Raw genomic sequence first — 16,499 nt, 5'->3', positions numbered from 1 at the left:
CCTTTGCTGGTCCCAAACAGCCGCCCTTCGCTTGCATCAACCTCCGCAAGGCGATGCTGTTCGTGCCCGTAGGGTTTTAATCACCCGTTTGGTTTGCGAAGCCAAGGCTGTGTGCTCCCACGTGCCCCGGGCACTGCTGAAACCCCACCCAGCACCACGGCAGAGAGAGCTTCTGAACAAAATTCCACCGTTTGCATTAATAAGGACAGAAAAACAGAAAGCAGCCCTTCTGCCTTCACCGGCACAGCTGGCGATGAGCAGCCGGGCCACAAAGTGCATCCCTGGGGGCTGGGGACCTCCAGCAAACGCAGTCTGGAATTGCACTTCAGAAAGCTGCAGATTGTAGCTTCCTAGTGTACAAAGTACTGATATTTAATCCTTTTTTTTTTTTTTCTGATAGTTAACTTTGTCCACGCTCCAAAGAGCCGCTTCTCTTTTCAAGATCAGCTGCTGAGCCCTGCGCTGAACAAAGTAACTTCCACATTTACCCTCATTTACAGCAGCAATAGCTGAAACCGCTGGGAACGAGGAATAAACGTCCTTTTCTGAATTGGGAGCCTGATAGCACCAAAGCCCCTCACTTTGAAAGACAACTTTACTGCTGGGAAACAAGTTTATTCCAAACCAGCGATGCCGCCTGACCCAACAAAACCATCGCTCAGGACCATCCCTTTCCAGCACCTCGGCTTCCCAGCACATCACCCACCTGCCCTTCCCTGCCTTCCTCTTCACCCCTCCACACGCCGGCACCCCAGCTCCCTCCGCACACCAAGCTGCCCGCTGTTACACGACCATCATCCCCCTACCCTCACCCCAGAACAACGTGTCACGGCTCGTCCTAAAAAGCTGGCTCAGCATCACCCAAATCGCTCACGTCAGGTACCACCTCAAATCCACGTGCGGAGGGAAGGTGTCAGAAGATGCTGGCTGGGGCAGCGGAACGGGCGTAAGGTATTCCAGCTTGGACCTCCTCAAAATAAAGTTATTTTTAACCTGGACCACTTCAGTGGCCAGCACTGATTGCGGCGCAGCTCCGCAGCCACAGAGACAGGCGAGGAGACAGCGGGACAAGGCCACCGACGGCAGCACCGCATGGATGCGGCACGCACCTTGATGAAACGAAGCCGTGGCACTCAAAGACAAATACACACCTAGAAGTTTCCTACACAGGCCTTCCCTTACCGCTGACGTTTCACCTCGCACTTCTGGACATCTCTCCTTTTCTGTCAAGGTATTTAAAGCGAGCTGGTTCAAACCCAACCTATTTTGCTGGGGAGAAAAAGCCACACGCTGCCCAGCACAGCCCCTACGAACGAGGGCTGGTGTCTCCATGCTCCTTCTTCTCCTCTCCCTCAAGACTCTCAAAAGCAGCGCTGAGTGCTGTGCCAGGCTTGTCGTCCCTTTAACTTCTTTCACCGATACAACAGTAATAAATTTGATGTTTGCTGTGGGCTAGCGCATAAATCCTGAACAATGCAAGCTCTCATGCAGACTTCAAAGAGGTAAGGACATTAGCCGTTGCCAGAGCATTAAATTTTCATTGCGTTTACATCAGGAACTGGATATTGCCTCACCACGTCACATCTTTTGCAGTGCTGGCTTTGGCCGATAACTGCAAACTCTGGAATGGAAATAGAGAGATGGAAAAAAACCTGGCACTGCCTTTGGCAGACAGCTATTTGACTCTTGCAAAAATCAACGTGCAATCACATTGCTCTTGCGAACAAAGCCCAGAAGTTCAAACGAAAGAGGATGAGAGACCACGTCTGACCAACCCGTGGAGCCGACAGGCTCCTTTCCTCCTTCCCAGCCCGTACCTCCACATCGTTTCCCACGCACGCCGCATTCATCCCCCCTGCCCAGGGGAAAGCCCGTCAGTGCCGCTCCTGCTATCCCCACCCTCCCGAAAACACTTTCCTGCTCCTCTCCTCTGACAAAGGAGAGCAAAACCAGATGGTACAACGAGGTCAAAATCTGTTGCTGACAGGTCAGTGGCTTGGGCCTGCGGCAACGCTGCAATCCCCACAGATCCTTTGTATATTCCCTTCCTCTGATCTGCCCACAATTGAAGACAGATTTGCAAACAAACTCAGAAACAAGAAAACCGGCAGCCAGACTTTCTTCAATCACCCCACAGCCAAGGACAGTCACTGGATGCTGGATTGTACCTCGGGGCAGTAACTTCTGCTTGTAAAGTCCCTATACAGCACCAAAACGGGGATAACGCCGGTTTGGCTGTTGGCCAGCCAAAGGATTCAATATCAAGAACAACAACAATATTTCTCTAGTTTTTCTAGATATAAAAGTTGGTGAAAGATTTTAGGGTATCTGCTTATTTCTGCGCTGGACTGTACCACTGAAAGGAGACGCGAGCACCGGCAGCCCTCTGGTCCGAAACCAACATATGGGACAGGCAAGAGGTTGATGTTCCCGTGACTGCAGGAAAGGAGAAGCCACGCAGGGACACCCTGACGCACACCTCGGGAGCTCCAGAAAAAGGCAACCGGGAGGAAGGGGGGTTCAGATCCAGGCTGCGGGTGTCCTCCCCTCTCCCCACCTCCTGCAGCAGCCAAATCCGAAACCTTCATCGAGGAGAGACTGAGCCGCTCACCGACCCGTCGCGGGGACTTCAGGGATGCTCAGGGCACTTGTGTCACGCAGGGATCGATGGAAACCAGGCCAGTGTGAACATTATGGAGGAGACAGCCAAAATTATAGTACGTGCATGCAAAACCACGCCTCGGAGCTCAAGGAGATCACCCAGAGATCATAAATCAGCTGAAGCAGCCTGGGGCCAAGGGACCTGCACCCAGGCAGGGTGCACCCTGCAAACACTCTTCCCCCAGTCTTCCCTCATACCGGGAAGGCTGGTAGATTGCAGGGCAACATGTTTTCAGCCTAATATCATACAGTTTTATTTATCTGGCTATGTGCAGGGCTGGGCTACCCTGACAGGTCTGTAAAAGCTGCAATTTGACATAAATTAGAAATGAGCAAGGTAGTTTCAAATGAATAATTTACAAGACAAACCTGCTCTCTTTTCGCTGTTTATGGCATCGCTGAGAACAGCCCCTCATTTCCCGGAATGTATCAGTTATTTGCAATGCCCCAACAATGCCGTGACAAGGCTAGTTTTCAAACAGCTCACCCATCGCTCAGCACTGGTGTATGCGGCATTTAGCAGTCACCGTTTGAGCTTCATCCTCCTCTCCCACGGGCTGATGCCCTGAGCCAGCAGCTCTGCAGTACGGACTGAGGGAAAGTCAGACCTAGGCTGTGCTCAGTTTAGTTTCTCCTTTGGGAACCGCTTCCAGTTCTGTAATCAGTAGAGCTTAACTTTTTGCTACAGCAAACGCCACGATTTAGAAGTTGAGGCTTATCTTACGGTTAGAGCGCGCTCAGGGGACACAAGCCCCCTCGCTTCCATGAGAACAAAATTTCCCAAAAAGCTGGGGTCACGAACGCAGCCGGGAAGGCATTTACAGCCACAGGGAAACATGATGATGCCCGAAGTGAGACTATTTCTCAACAAGCTGCGAGCATTGTTTTGGAGGCTGATGTAAAACGCCCGAGACCCACGACACAAGATCCCTGTGCTGGCCATCCCTCACACCACGCGGGGAGGAGCAGACAATGCCCTGGCAACCCACAAACCCAGAAAAATGCATCTCGTTACACTAAGCTTCCCCAAGCGGTGCTGTCATCTGGGTGGACCACTCCTTACGAAGAGCAAAGGCACGCATTTTTCCCTGGTTTTGGTCTAATTGCTCTTATTTCATACATCTTTCATCCACAGAGACACACAGTTGTTTTGCTGCTTCAGCATAACTATTTTGACTTTGTATTCTTCAACAAGTCCACGTTTCTGCTGGGTAACAGTAGTATTCAATATACACGCTCAATATAGCTAACCAGGTTTTTAAATATCGGTATGTTGGCAATTATGACTGAGGATGATTGTCACAAACGAGGCTGTGGGCTGACTGTGCAGAACTGCAGAGGACCCACAGGGCTGAGCAGCTGCATAATAAAATGCAGATGAAATTCAATGCAGAAAGCAACAGCCCCAAGCCTCCGCTTAATGCTGGGCTCTAGCTGACCACTACCCGTCTGAGCGAGGTGTCGGGGGCCTGGTAGACTGCTCTAAGAACTGGGATAAATACTCAGTGGGCAGCCTCAACCCATCAGGCCTGCCCAAAACATAAACCCCAAATGTTAGGCATTAGAAGAAGAGCAGCAGAAAACAAAATAGAAAATTACACAGCTATACAAAGTCGTGGTGTTCCCACAACTTGAGTACTGCATACAGCTCGGTCCTCTTATCTCAGAGGTGGAGGTATAAATTAATGCATCTCTACTGCAAGAGTTGCATTATTTTATTGTAATTGAGGACCTGACCACCTATGTTGTGAGTTAAATTCAACAAGAGTTTTTCATTTTATATTTTCAAGTTCTGCAGAGGCTCTGTCAGGCATCGACACTTCCTGCGGGAAAGATGCAAAACAAGCTCTATAAGGAGTAGGTGAGCTGGAGACCACGAACACCCACCTGGACTGTGGCATGAACAGACTCAGGCACCTGATACTTCAACTCGTTAGCAGTTTGCTGAGATTTTGGCAACAGGAATGGGTAGGACAGGGACCGGTATTTGGGCTTCATAATCTGCCCAGGAGGAAAAAAAAAAAAAAAAAAAGTCCTTGAAGAGATTGCAACGTAGCAGAATAACATATAAAAAAAATAAAATGCATGCCTATGGAGGGCACGTGGATGAGGCAGGGGCTGTATTTATTTCCGTGCCCCCGGCAGCGATGCCCACACCCCACCTTGGTGAAGTTCCAGCGCTGGATGAAGTGTCGGGCGACATCACGGGCCGCTTTGCCGTGCACCACGGACGAGATGTCATGCCAGGGCATCCTCGGGGTGGTGTATCTGTCAATGAAGTCTACGGGACAGGAAAGCACGTTTGGACCTCCTCAGGCAAAGGACATGAATGTGGAAAAGCACGGCATCCCCCTCCTCAAACTGAAGTTTCTGGGACACGGCACCGAGGGCTGTGCAGATGAATTATCACGCAGTAGCCCGCAGCCCAAGTCCATGGACCGTAATGGCATTAATTGGCCCTAGAACCTCTCAGAGGGAGTTTTGCTGCTTCTTCCTAGCAGCCAAACAAAACCAGCCTCATAACCTCTGGCTCAGAAGCAGGAAAAAATATGGTTTGAGACTGAAAAGACACAGAAGAAGGTTTGGGGGAATGTAATGACTTCCAGGGTGCAAAGGCACTTACCAGCAAAAGGTTTGTCAAGTTGAACCCAGTCTTTAAAGACGAAGTTGCAATAGTCTTTTCCGTGCCAAAACCTGGTTTCCCCAAGCAGCTCGCCAACACCCGTCTTCAAGCTGCGGATGGATCCTTTATCTGTCACAGGCAAACAAGGTAACAAAAACACACGCTCTAAAGTCACAGCTGTCCATCGCACACTGCTGGCGAGAGACCCACTGCCACGGAAAAGCATTGGTGGGACTTGCCCGTCCCGGTTGGCTGAAGCTGTTTTCTCCCTAGTTGTCCCGTTGCTTTCAAAGGATGCATATTAGTAGTTTTTCTTCCCTATTTCAATATTTGTTATACAATCAGGGCAGGTAATATATAGGAGTCTGTTTCGGAAACAAAAAGCAGATGCTGAATTCGCTCTACATTGGACTTAAAAAAAAATATCACCCTATAATCATTTGCCTTTGCACAGTTCTATGACACCTAAACATTACCATGTGGGGTTCACTCCCAGCTGCGACTGACCTTAGTGGTTGTATGTACAGGAACATCACATATATCATCTACTTAATATATTTTACAATACTAATGAACTAATTCCACCTTCTCTGCTAGAGGGTTCATTATTTTGCCTCTATAGCAGGGTGTACCTCCTCTAACAGAAGCTAGTCTTTATTAACTAGAATGAGATGATTAAAAAGCTCATGTTCCCTCATTAAGTATTGTGGGTTTTGTTTGTTTGATTTTGTTTTTCCAAATAACCATGTCATCTTTTGATACGATTTTACATGTTGGACAAATGGATCCTGAATTCCAAATTGATGGTGATTAAAAACGGTCTAAAACATTGTAGACAGGGATATTCCCTCTAACAGGATCCCTTTTCTAGAGCACCTATTTTGGGTGCGGAGTGAACTCTTTTTCCTCTCTCTTAAGAAAACCAAAACCATTGGCCTAGACCATAAACATTTAACTATCATTATTTCCTGACCCCGAGAGCAGCCTTCACCTGCTGTACCAAATACTAGTGCGATAATCACACGGTAACATGCCAACAGCAGAAGTCTTCTCCTAACCCAACCACATCACCAGGTAACCATGAAAACCCCTTAGCACACGCCCCGCCGCTTTCAAAAGCCAAAATACACATGGGCAGCAGTGCAACAAGACCAGTTTACACGAAGCAAGCCCTGCCAGCACTGCTGTAACCCCCCCGAGCCGAGCAGAGCCAAGCCATGCCAAAAATGCCATGCAGGAGGTATGCACCAGAGCCGCCTTGGGAAGCTTGAGTTTCTAAGTGAGAGTCCGGGTGGAGCTGGGGAATCGCTGACTCAGCATGCTCGAATGGGAATGGGTGGGACACGCCATCCGGCCAAAACACACTTCACGTCCCGAGCTTCGATGACGGCACACCGACTCGTGAGCGAGCATGAGGTGACCACAGGGGAGGCTGCACTTCTTTTCCATGATGCAAATGCATCTCTTCCTTGACACCTACCACTACTTTGTAACCAATATTTCATAACTGGGAATTAATGCCTTGGAGGAAGATGTTGAAGAACTGCTCCTCGCTCCGTACCAGAACTCAAAGGCATCTCAGTGAGGGACCATACTGAAACAGGCCCTTTCAACATCAGTCCAGAGATCAGAACAGCTCAGTGCTCATAACCTCCCAACTCCTTCCTCAATCGAGTATGCTTTCATTGATTTTAATAAGGGGCAAAAGGGGGACGCCCCAAGCCTTCCTCCAAATATAGGTCTGGCAGCAGCCACTTTGCTGGTTCCTCTCTCTGTTTGCATTTGTCTTCCTGCAGCAGGCTTCTTTTAAAATATCCAGTGCAGAAGTTCCCAATTCCAGTAACAAGCCCCTTCCTTTACAGGAAGGGAACTACTGAAATAATCATATAACAGAATCAGAGCTATTTCCCCAATTGTTCCCTGCTGTCATTATTGCGAATTTCTTCGGTGTTTTGTTGTTGTGGGTTATTTGTATATTGTTGGGTGTTGGTTTTTTTTTTTTGGGGGGGGGGGTATGTTTGTTTATTTATGCTGCAGTTTTTGAAGCTTCTGGAGAAGGCTCTTCTGCCAGGATGTCCTCAGAGGGGTACGAAGGATGCTGGGAGAACAACAAGCAGCGAAGGCTGATCCTGGCACCCAACCTAACTCTCACCATCATTACAATGCAAAAAACATCAGCAGCTAAAGCCTGAAGGGGTCTGCACCTCTGCCTTCCTCCACTTACCCTCCTGAGGCTCAGCGAGCCCCTGTTTGGATTCAGTGTGGTGATGGAACATTTTCAGATGGGGCTTTAAACTCTGGATTATATTCGGTTGACTTCTAGTGGGGTTACAGTAACCTGCAGAAAGTCAAGATGCTCTATTCATGGCAAAAACACACATCTGCTTTTGCTACGCTGGTGCCTGATCCTGTCTGAAGACACCTTGCATGGCAGGATCTCAAAAGAGATGTCAATTTGCTGAAACTACAAGTGACCAACAGGCAAAGGACCAAATCCAAGACCCCGCCGGTTTTAAACCGAACAGATATCTTGAATTAGCAAAGCCATGGCTATGTCCTGAGCTGACTGCAACCAAGCCAAACTATGCTCCAGCAAGGCTTCCTCCGGCCAGAGGCAGAGTAAGAGCTGCAGGGAGTGATGGAAACTCAAATAAGTTCCCATCGCAAACAATATACGGCTTCAGGAGCTGCGGACTTCAGGAACAGATTTCAGGAAGGACTCCATGCTAGAATAAATGTCAAGCCGATCCTTGTAACTTTAGCTTGGAAGCTGTTTTTAATGTGGGGAATTAGAAGCTGCAGTCAAATATTCAACTGTTGAATGGTCTCTCCTCTCTAGTAAGCGGGTAAATTGGGAATCCTTCCATCTGAGTGAACTGATTCAAACCTAGGTAACACTAGCCTATGAGAGGGGGTAATCACATTCAGAAACTGTTTTCCTTGTTATAATAAATACAAGTTGAAAATGAAAGATTCAATTCTCCCTTGCAGGAACAAAAATTTTCCAACAATAGAAACATTAGGCATCACGTACACTACATCACATCATCTGGTGGCTCATGACAATTGCTAATTAACTAAATGCAAATCCACTTAAAACTTTTCTTGTGTATTTTGCAGTGACACAAATTTATATATTGACTACACGTAGTTATTATTCTGATAGTTAAGAAATTCATCAACTTTCCTTCCTTACAAAGAACACATTACCCTAGAAATTACGTGAATCTGCACGTACGCCCACCCACCCACCTCCACACATGCTTTATATATGTTGTTTAGCTGAAAAGCATTACTTACTTGATTCACTGTCTATGCTGCTGACGCTGTCAGCATGGTGCATGCCGTGTTTATGGAGATGCTTGTAAATACTGAACCTTGAAAACTTTTTGGGTTTTCCTACTCCTTTCATTTTTGATGTGTCTGGGACATCATCAGCATTTCTCTGGAACAAGTGGCTTTCTGGGGCCAGAGCTTCAGACTGCAGGGGGACACATTCAGACGACTCCGCTGCAGACTTAAAAGACACAGGACGTTGCTGCAGGCCACGTGCAGACAGGTTCCCCTTCAATTACAGATTATTGTGCGTATCAATGCTCAGAAACAACCACGAGCCAAACTTTGCTCCGTGACAAAGACACGCTTCGGTAGGAACTACGAATGCTTTTGAGGGAGACAGTCTGTACCGAGGAGGCACTTGACAGAAAAAACCATTAATGCTAGCAGTACCTTCTGCAGTCCCATAAATTTACCCTGGATTATTTTTCCCCTTGAAATTCTCAACAATTTAGACCTCTCTAAAATTTTTAGAGATCTCTGGATGCATACAGACCCAGGTTACCAGAAAGCTCAGCAAGCAAGGCATCTGCTGAGGGCTCGAGTATCCAGAAGTTCGGAGCACTCTGCGAGTGCCTACTGTGCATTTCTAGCTAAGTTTTATTAAGAACGTAGCCTCCAAATTGTGACGGCTGCTCCAAGCTCCAGGGGAAACCCAGCTGTCTATCTCCATGCCCTAGCAAGGGCTGGTCAGGATCTAGCCCTAAAGAGTCATACGATGCTCACATACTTCCTCCTCCTCATTACTATTCCTCTTCAAACCTCCGAAACCCAACCCTACGCTTAGAAGCGGACACCGCTTGTTCATCCCCACCGCAAACCTGACACGCAGACGTTGAACGTGGCCAACCGCTGGAGCAAGCTCACTTACTGCCAGGTTGGTCGTCGACACCGACTTCACTGCTGCCATTCGTTTGACGCTGCCCACGTCGGTCAGGCGATGCTCATCGTCATCCCACCTGCCGTACGCCAAGTCGATGCCGCCCACAAATGCCACGGACTGGTCAACGATGACGAGTTTCTCGTGGTGGGCCCAGAGGTACACGGAGGAGGACACGTGGTCTGGGTGTCTCATCACCTGGGGAGAAAACCAGCGCTCAAGCTCAGCATCACTGCCCGGTTTACATCCCTCCAGGCAGAGGGCTGCCCAGCGGGTTTTTTTTTGGCTGCTCAGGATGATGGGGAAACACTGGAGTTTTTAGAAGATGCCTCCGCACAGACTGCTGTAATTACAGAAGCTACATGACCGTCCCTGAGACTGGCTGAGCCTTACGGGCAGGCAGGTGCTTCCCCACGATGGGGGTATTCCCGAGCAGGAACGGTTACTGCTGTTGGGATAGGTCACGCTCAAAACAACAGAGTTCATAAGAGGACCACAGTCAGGGAAACTGTTTCAACAAATAAAATCACTCTTTCAGTAGAGCTATAATAGCTGAGCTTTCAAACACAGAGCCTGCTCTAAGAGAAAACAACATATTGGTGATCTGACTCACTTTGGTTGTTGCCGCTACATAAGTGGGATGAGAAGTTGGCTGGTTTTTTCCCCATTTAAAATCAGCAAGTTGTTTGGCATTTGTTTATGAGATTCTTTTTGACATGTGTTTACGGCAAGGTAATTTCTGTATCTAGGCATACAGTGTATAGTTTTATTTTTTAATTCTAGAGGATAGCCATTAGACCAGCTGCCTGGGGAAAAAGCTACAGAGTTTCACCTGGCTGCTCCCAAAACCTGTTACACAGCTAGCACCTATCTTCCAGTTACGCCTTCCAGCCTTGCTGTGAAGATGATGGTGAATGGATGCTTCCCTTCACCCTGACGACTGATCAAGTGACAATAAATCTATTATTCTAGCAGTCTGTTAGCCACCCTTACACATAACATATATCTTATTTCTTGTTAAAATATGTATGTCTCTAATTTCAGGAGACTGGATCTAGCCTTGTCTACTGGTTCATTTGCCACAACTCATTCTCTGCTCAGTGGCAGAGCAGCAGCGCCAACAGCACAGGGCAGCGCAATGCTGTTCATTTACACTGGGAATGTAAACATCAAGTGTTGACTCTCATCGTCTATATATGAACAGAAATGCTGAAATGAGACATTCTCAAGTTGTAACTTTCCATTTGATGTCACCCCATTAACTCGTCACGTGAAATATGTTTCTTGTGAATTAGATGAATAGTTGCTTTGGCAAGTCTAAACTAAGCAATTTTATGTTCAATTATAACCTAAAGAAATGAAGTTGCCAGATGTGGTAATCACTGTATGGGTATGTCTTCTCAGACTATTCCCACTGCAACGGTGGGAAACACTCTTCTTCTGGCTCACACCCAAATACACGGAGGGTCAGCACCAGCTATCAAGAACAAATGAATGCAAACGTCCTTCATACAGCTGCCCAATGTGCAATTACCTTAATGTTTGGATGGAGATGCATGAGCGTCCGCTTGCTGTATTCACTGTTGATCCCTAGGGCAAGCTCCACCTCTTTGTACAGCATAACAAAAATTCTCACTCCTTGTTGCTGTCAGAAATAAAAAGAAACACAAGGTATGCAGGTATGTCAATGGATACGCTCCATTTCCGAAGCAAGGAAAAGCTAGTAGGCAGTAAGCATGTTGTGCCTGCAGACAGAAACGCGGGCTGAGGTTACTTGTTCCCGACTGCGCTCTTCCAGATCCATCACGGTGACCTCACGGCGTGCAAGGACCCGCACGGCTCAGGAAAGCTCTTCAGCTTCCAGAGGAAGGCTCAGTACCTGGATTCACGTGCGGAGAGCTGAGCTACGCCAAAGCCCATCAACAGGTTATTCTTACAGCAGCCCCTTTTAAACATCCTTTGAGGTAAGATTTTGCAAACGTGATTCACTCCACATACAATGGTGTTGCACGCATCCACTGAAGTTCAGTTTTCCGCTGCTTCGTGTTGCCCTGAGGTTTGCCTACAGTTAAAAGCCTCTGCAGGACAACGATACCAGTGCGGTCATACGGACATCCCTCTCCTCAAGGGGATGCAACCAACTCAACACCAGCAAAGAAGTTCTTTCTGCTGGTAGAGCTAAACAAGCTCCTGGAATACAATGAGCAGTGCTCAAGGAGATGGTGCTTTTTGTGACCAGAGTGGTATCCACAGGAGGGTTTCTAAGGACACTTGTTAAAGCACTTTCAAAACTGCCAAGTACTTCCCAAACCTCGGCAGATGCTGGTCACGCACAGGGACACCTTCAGTTGCCATAAATCAGCATGGTTTAACTTCTTGCAGTGGAGTTTGCGGCTTAAACTTGGGACCTAAACTTTCCACAGCTTTTTAAGTTCCTATTCCCATAAAGCTGCTACTGAGAGCTTAGGCAGTCTCCAAATTGTGGATGATATTCTGCTCTCCGCTGCACCCAGAGAAGTCCAAGGCAGCACTGTACACACATGAAGGACAGCCTCACCCCTGTATCTAGACACCAGCTTGCTGACAGCCCTGTCGCGCCAAAGAAATGCCACAAGCGAAAGAGCAGGCAAGTATTTCCAGGAACTAACCTTAAAACACTCCTCACTCTTACAAGGTATTTATAGCCATAGGAAAATCCATGTCAACACGACAAAGCCAAATTCTTCCATCCAGTAAGCATGCCCTGTGGCCACGTTTTCCATTTGCCAGAAAATAAGACTACTTCCAAATCAACAATAGTCAGTCACGAAAAGCTATTTTTTTTTTTTTCTCGGCACGCGGAGGGGCGAGGACTGTGACGACAACTGGTTTGGAAGGGGAAGGAGTCAAAGACTACTTCAGCGTGTCCACCTGGACTCCTGCCCTTCTACCACACCAAGAGTTCAAGGGACTTCCCCGGCCACGCTTCCCTTCCTGACTCACCGCTCACATGGGACAAGCCACCATTTCTAGCACCGGTGTTATCGCAGGTTGGGAGAACAACCGAAGTACAACCCGCGCTCATAAACACCTCACACTCAGCTTCTCTGTCTGCCTCGCTTGGCTCCATGAAACGCGTTCTCTGTAGTCTGGAGCCAGGCGTGTTATTGGAAAGCAGAGTACAACCAGCAGCAAAATAAACTGCTGTCTGAGATGAAAATGCTTAAAGAAAAGAGAAACAGAGCTAATAGTTGCAGTTGCTTGCTCGTATCTCAAAGTGCTGCACAAGAAAGGAGAGCGTGCAACAGCACAGAGCTTTGCATGGGAATCCTGACCGGGAGGTGCCAGGAAAGGCACCAGGTCAACAGCAGGTCTGAGCTTTTCTGTTCAGGAGGAACAGCAGAGAAGGAGAAATTAAAACAGAGGGAAAAAAGCCTTATCAAGTTTATACAAGCATTTGCTTACTGAACACAAGCATTTAACAACTCGGATAACATGGCAATGCAAATAGGAGTCCAAGCCTCTGAGTCATGTTTATCACCCCCTTGTAAACAAGCTGAACACCACAATCCGGCTCTGGGGAATGTGATGCTGCTTGTGCTTGTACACTTTTTTTTTTTTCACGCTTTGCTGAAGCCCTTTTCCCCACACCCCTTCTCCACAGCAATGCACCAGGACCCTCATGACCAGAGTCTCTACCCGAGCAGGGACAGGCAGGGAGGACACAGCTGATCTCCCTCGTCTTAGTGGCCACAAGAGCCAGCAGAATACAGAAAGGCGTGGGTAGGAACAAAGAAAACCAGAGACATACAAGTGGTGAGAGCCAGCTACCAACAAAATAAAGCCTTTTCTAACCATGTAAGTTATCCTGGGAAATAACAATAAGAAAACACAAAAACTTTTCAGGCTTTGGCCTTTCTTATATGCTCCACTAAAATTTGCTATTACTGATGGTAGCAGCTGTGAAAGAGCTATGGCATGAAGAGCTTTTGGCAGCATGGCCCGGGCAGGACGAAGGCAAGAGGGGCTCCAACTGGGGTAATGGGGCTGGGAGACACTGGGATGATGCCTAATGTCAACAGGCACTTCTTTACTACAGCAAAGAATGATGGGTGAACAGCAACAATCAGTTCTTCGGTGTTTAGTTGTAGCAAGGACCTATGCAATGTACCAAGTATGGAAAACCCAATGAGAAGGCTAACGTGAGATAGCCTGAACCTCTGGACGCCACCAAGTGACTTTTTGCTAACGACATCCTGATTTTCTTGGCAGACTGACGGTATCTTTCACAGTTTCAGCTCCGCAAGCTGCAGCACAGACACACAGTACACGGCAATGACAGGTAGGATCCGCACGACAGTCGTGCACAAACCACCTACCAAGAGCCGCCACGAAGTGCTTAGTCTTTCCCGTACCTCTAAAATACATATGCCACAAGGAGAGCACCGGTCAGCAACAGCTCTTTGACCCCACCAGGAGCTGGGGTAGTCGTAACGCAAAGCTGAAGTGACCCAAACCTGAGGACCCTTCTGCCTCCGAGCTCTTCCAAACCCAAACCGGGGGGAGCAAATCAAAGCACATCATTTTCCGAGGCCATCTGAAGTGAGGCTTGGCCAGCTTTACCTCTCATCCCTAACAAAATAAACAGTGCAAACGCTCCAGTCCCAGTATGACCCTGCAACTGGGTGGGCGCACGGGGTTTTCGGCAGGGTGAAGGTTGCAGCTGGAGCTCACTTACTGCTTTCCGCTTGAGGATGCAGTCCAGCCGCCAGCGATTTCCTTCCACAACGGGTCGTTTCATGAAGATTTCTGGGCTCAGCCTAAGAAAATAAAGGAGTGGAAAAAACACAGCATATGTAGTCTGCAAAACAAAGCATTGGCCTCAATAATCAGCTTGGGAAGCAAAGAAATCAAAGTTTGTATAAAGTGGATGTGAAGACTCATGTCCCAGAGTGATGCATTCTCCAACACCACGCTCTTTGTTTTTTAATAACAGAACATTACAGAGGGCAGGGGACGTGTCCAGCACATTCATCTTCGTATTCAACAGCCCGTGAGACCAAGCTTAACAGTCACGTATAAATGGGAAAACTTGGAGTCTATCTATGAAAGAAAGATGCAACAAAAGAAAACCCCAAGGTAGATTTGAAAGAAATCTGTAGACATAAAAAATAAATAAGAGTGAGATTTCAGTTCTCCTGGTACTTAGGCTGAGTAGCATAGACTTGTGCTGAATTTTCCTTGCTGCTTAAATACAATGCAATATGGTCTCTCAACAGGACATTTTATTGATTCATAGCTTTAAGGATTACAAGGAATAATTAAACAATCTCATCTAACTCCTGCAAAGCAAGGTGACAGAATTTCCTTCCTTTACTTTTGTACCGAACATGGGAACTTGTGCTTGGATAAAGCATATTGCTACATCCTAAAAAACATGCTTCTGGCAACAGCATTTCTATCTTAAACTCCAAGTTTCAGGTAACTTTTGGAATTCCAAGATACATTAACAACTGCCTGAATAAAACATCAGGTAAGAGGCAACGGGTCTGAAATGCGATGCTCTTGCATTGCTACCTGATGTTGCGCATGGGGATCCAGGAGCATTGGGTTCATAGAATCATAGAATCATTTAGGTGGGAAAAGACCTTCAAGATCATCGAGTCCAACCATCAGCCATGCCCACTAAACCATGTTCATTATCTGCGGTCCTGTTAGGAAACATGTTTACCCCAGGAAATGCTAACACCCTATTTAGTTTTCTCGTAATAACTGCCACCCAAGAACTAATCCTCCCAGTTCCTACGGGCAGTGGCTTAGTAGGTTCATTTTAACCGATGGAGAAAGAGGAGCACAGAGATGTGCCCAACGTTAAAGAAGACACCTGAGCTGTGGCTTGGGAGCCTGCCCTACCATTCCATGCCCAAGGTCCAGGCTGGTTCAGCCAGATTAACCTCCGCAAAGGCAAGACACAGGCAGCCGCAACCGGCATCCAGCCGAGTAACTCTGCCCCGAGTCTACAAGAGCACCCTTCTTCTGCCTCAAACAGGAACCAGAGCACTGCATAAACATACTGAATTACTAGTTAAGAAGCGGGCAGAGCCAGGTCCGTCGGCAGCCAGGCAGCTCGGAAGGGGTGACAAAACTTCCCCTCCGTTGTCTGGCCCATTTAAGAGCAGAGCAAAATCACCCCCCCCCCCCAAAAATGCTCTTTGATGGCATGAGGCTTCCCAAAACAGCGAGGAGGAGCTGAAAGGAGGATCCCATGCAGGATCCCATGGGAAGAGCACTGTCGGAGGTGGTTGAGCGTCCACGTTCCCTTACACACTGAAAGACATTCGTGCCCCTCGGGTCTGCAGCCATTTACGCTCTTGATGAACACCTCAAGCCATAACACTTGCAATTCAGGTGGTGCCTTCCTGCAACTGCAGGCCTTTCCTTGGAAGGAGACAACCAAGCTGTTGATTTCAAGCATGCGCTTTTGCTGCCAACCCTCCTGAAAAGGCCTTTGAATACAACACAAGGAGATGTTTGGGTGTGCTGCCAAACCATCTGGCCGCACGGCTAGCTGCCATACTGTAGGGCCTCCGAACAGTGCCGCATTGTCGGGAACGTCCCAAGGGAGATAGCTGGTCAACATCCAAATACAGAAGTACGAACCACCAATCTGTGATGAAAATTTCTTCCTTAGCAGCTTCCATGGCATTTGCGACATCTTCAAAGTACCATTTAGCATTTACATACCTGTAAAAGCAAACACAGGGCATAGATTTAGGTTTCCTTCCCCTTCGTTAAACAAAGTCCATAGCTGAAGACCAACGGGGTTCTGTGTTAATGCCATTTACGTTCTCTTCTCAAAAGAATTTCAAGAATTGGGACAACACGCAGGGAGAATTTCACGCTGCTATTAGTAGCTTAATGAAACAGCACAATAAGAGATTATTAAGTGCCACTTGGTACTTCTGCCAACTGCACGCAATATTCTTGGGTTTTGCCCAACATGTGAGCTAGGTTTGGCTC

The 16,499-nt window shown here is 47.6% G+C and overlaps 1 protein-coding gene across 2 annotated transcripts in view; it reads right to left on the bottom strand.

The window, feature by feature from the left end:
• Nucleotides 1–16,499, bottom strand: part of PLD1 (phospholipase D1) — a 66,030-nt gene that overhangs the window by 13,914 nt on the left and 35,617 nt on the right. Inside the window, exons 11-19 of one of the 2 annotated variants that reach the window (XM_052803247.1) lie at nucleotides 16,140–16,223; nucleotides 14,218–14,299; nucleotides 11,035–11,145; nucleotides 9,492–9,698; nucleotides 8,585–8,801; nucleotides 7,509–7,622; nucleotides 5,285–5,413; nucleotides 4,824–4,942; nucleotides 4,549–4,662 (exon numbers count right to left, since the gene is read on the bottom strand). In XM_052803247.1, coding sequence (XP_052659207.1) covers nucleotides 4,549–4,662; nucleotides 4,824–4,942; nucleotides 5,285–5,413; nucleotides 7,509–7,622; nucleotides 8,585–8,801; nucleotides 9,492–9,698; nucleotides 11,035–11,145; nucleotides 14,218–14,299; nucleotides 16,140–16,223 — 1,177 coding nt within the window. The remainder of the gene's footprint in view (nucleotides 1–4,548; nucleotides 4,663–4,823; nucleotides 4,943–5,284; nucleotides 5,414–7,508; nucleotides 7,623–8,584; nucleotides 8,802–9,491; nucleotides 9,699–11,034; nucleotides 11,146–14,217; nucleotides 14,300–16,139; nucleotides 16,224–16,499) is intronic. The other variant, XM_052803248.1, reaches the window with a different exon arrangement.

Source organism: Harpia harpyja, chromosome 12, assembly GCF_026419915.1.
Source record: "Harpia harpyja isolate bHarHar1 chromosome 12, bHarHar1 primary haplotype, whole genome shotgun sequence".
Classification (NCBI taxonomy): domain Eukaryota; kingdom Metazoa; phylum Chordata; class Aves; order Accipitriformes; family Accipitridae; genus Harpia; species Harpia harpyja.
Note: the sequence above shows the minus strand (reverse complement) of the source record. Positions and strands in the feature narration are given on the sequence as shown.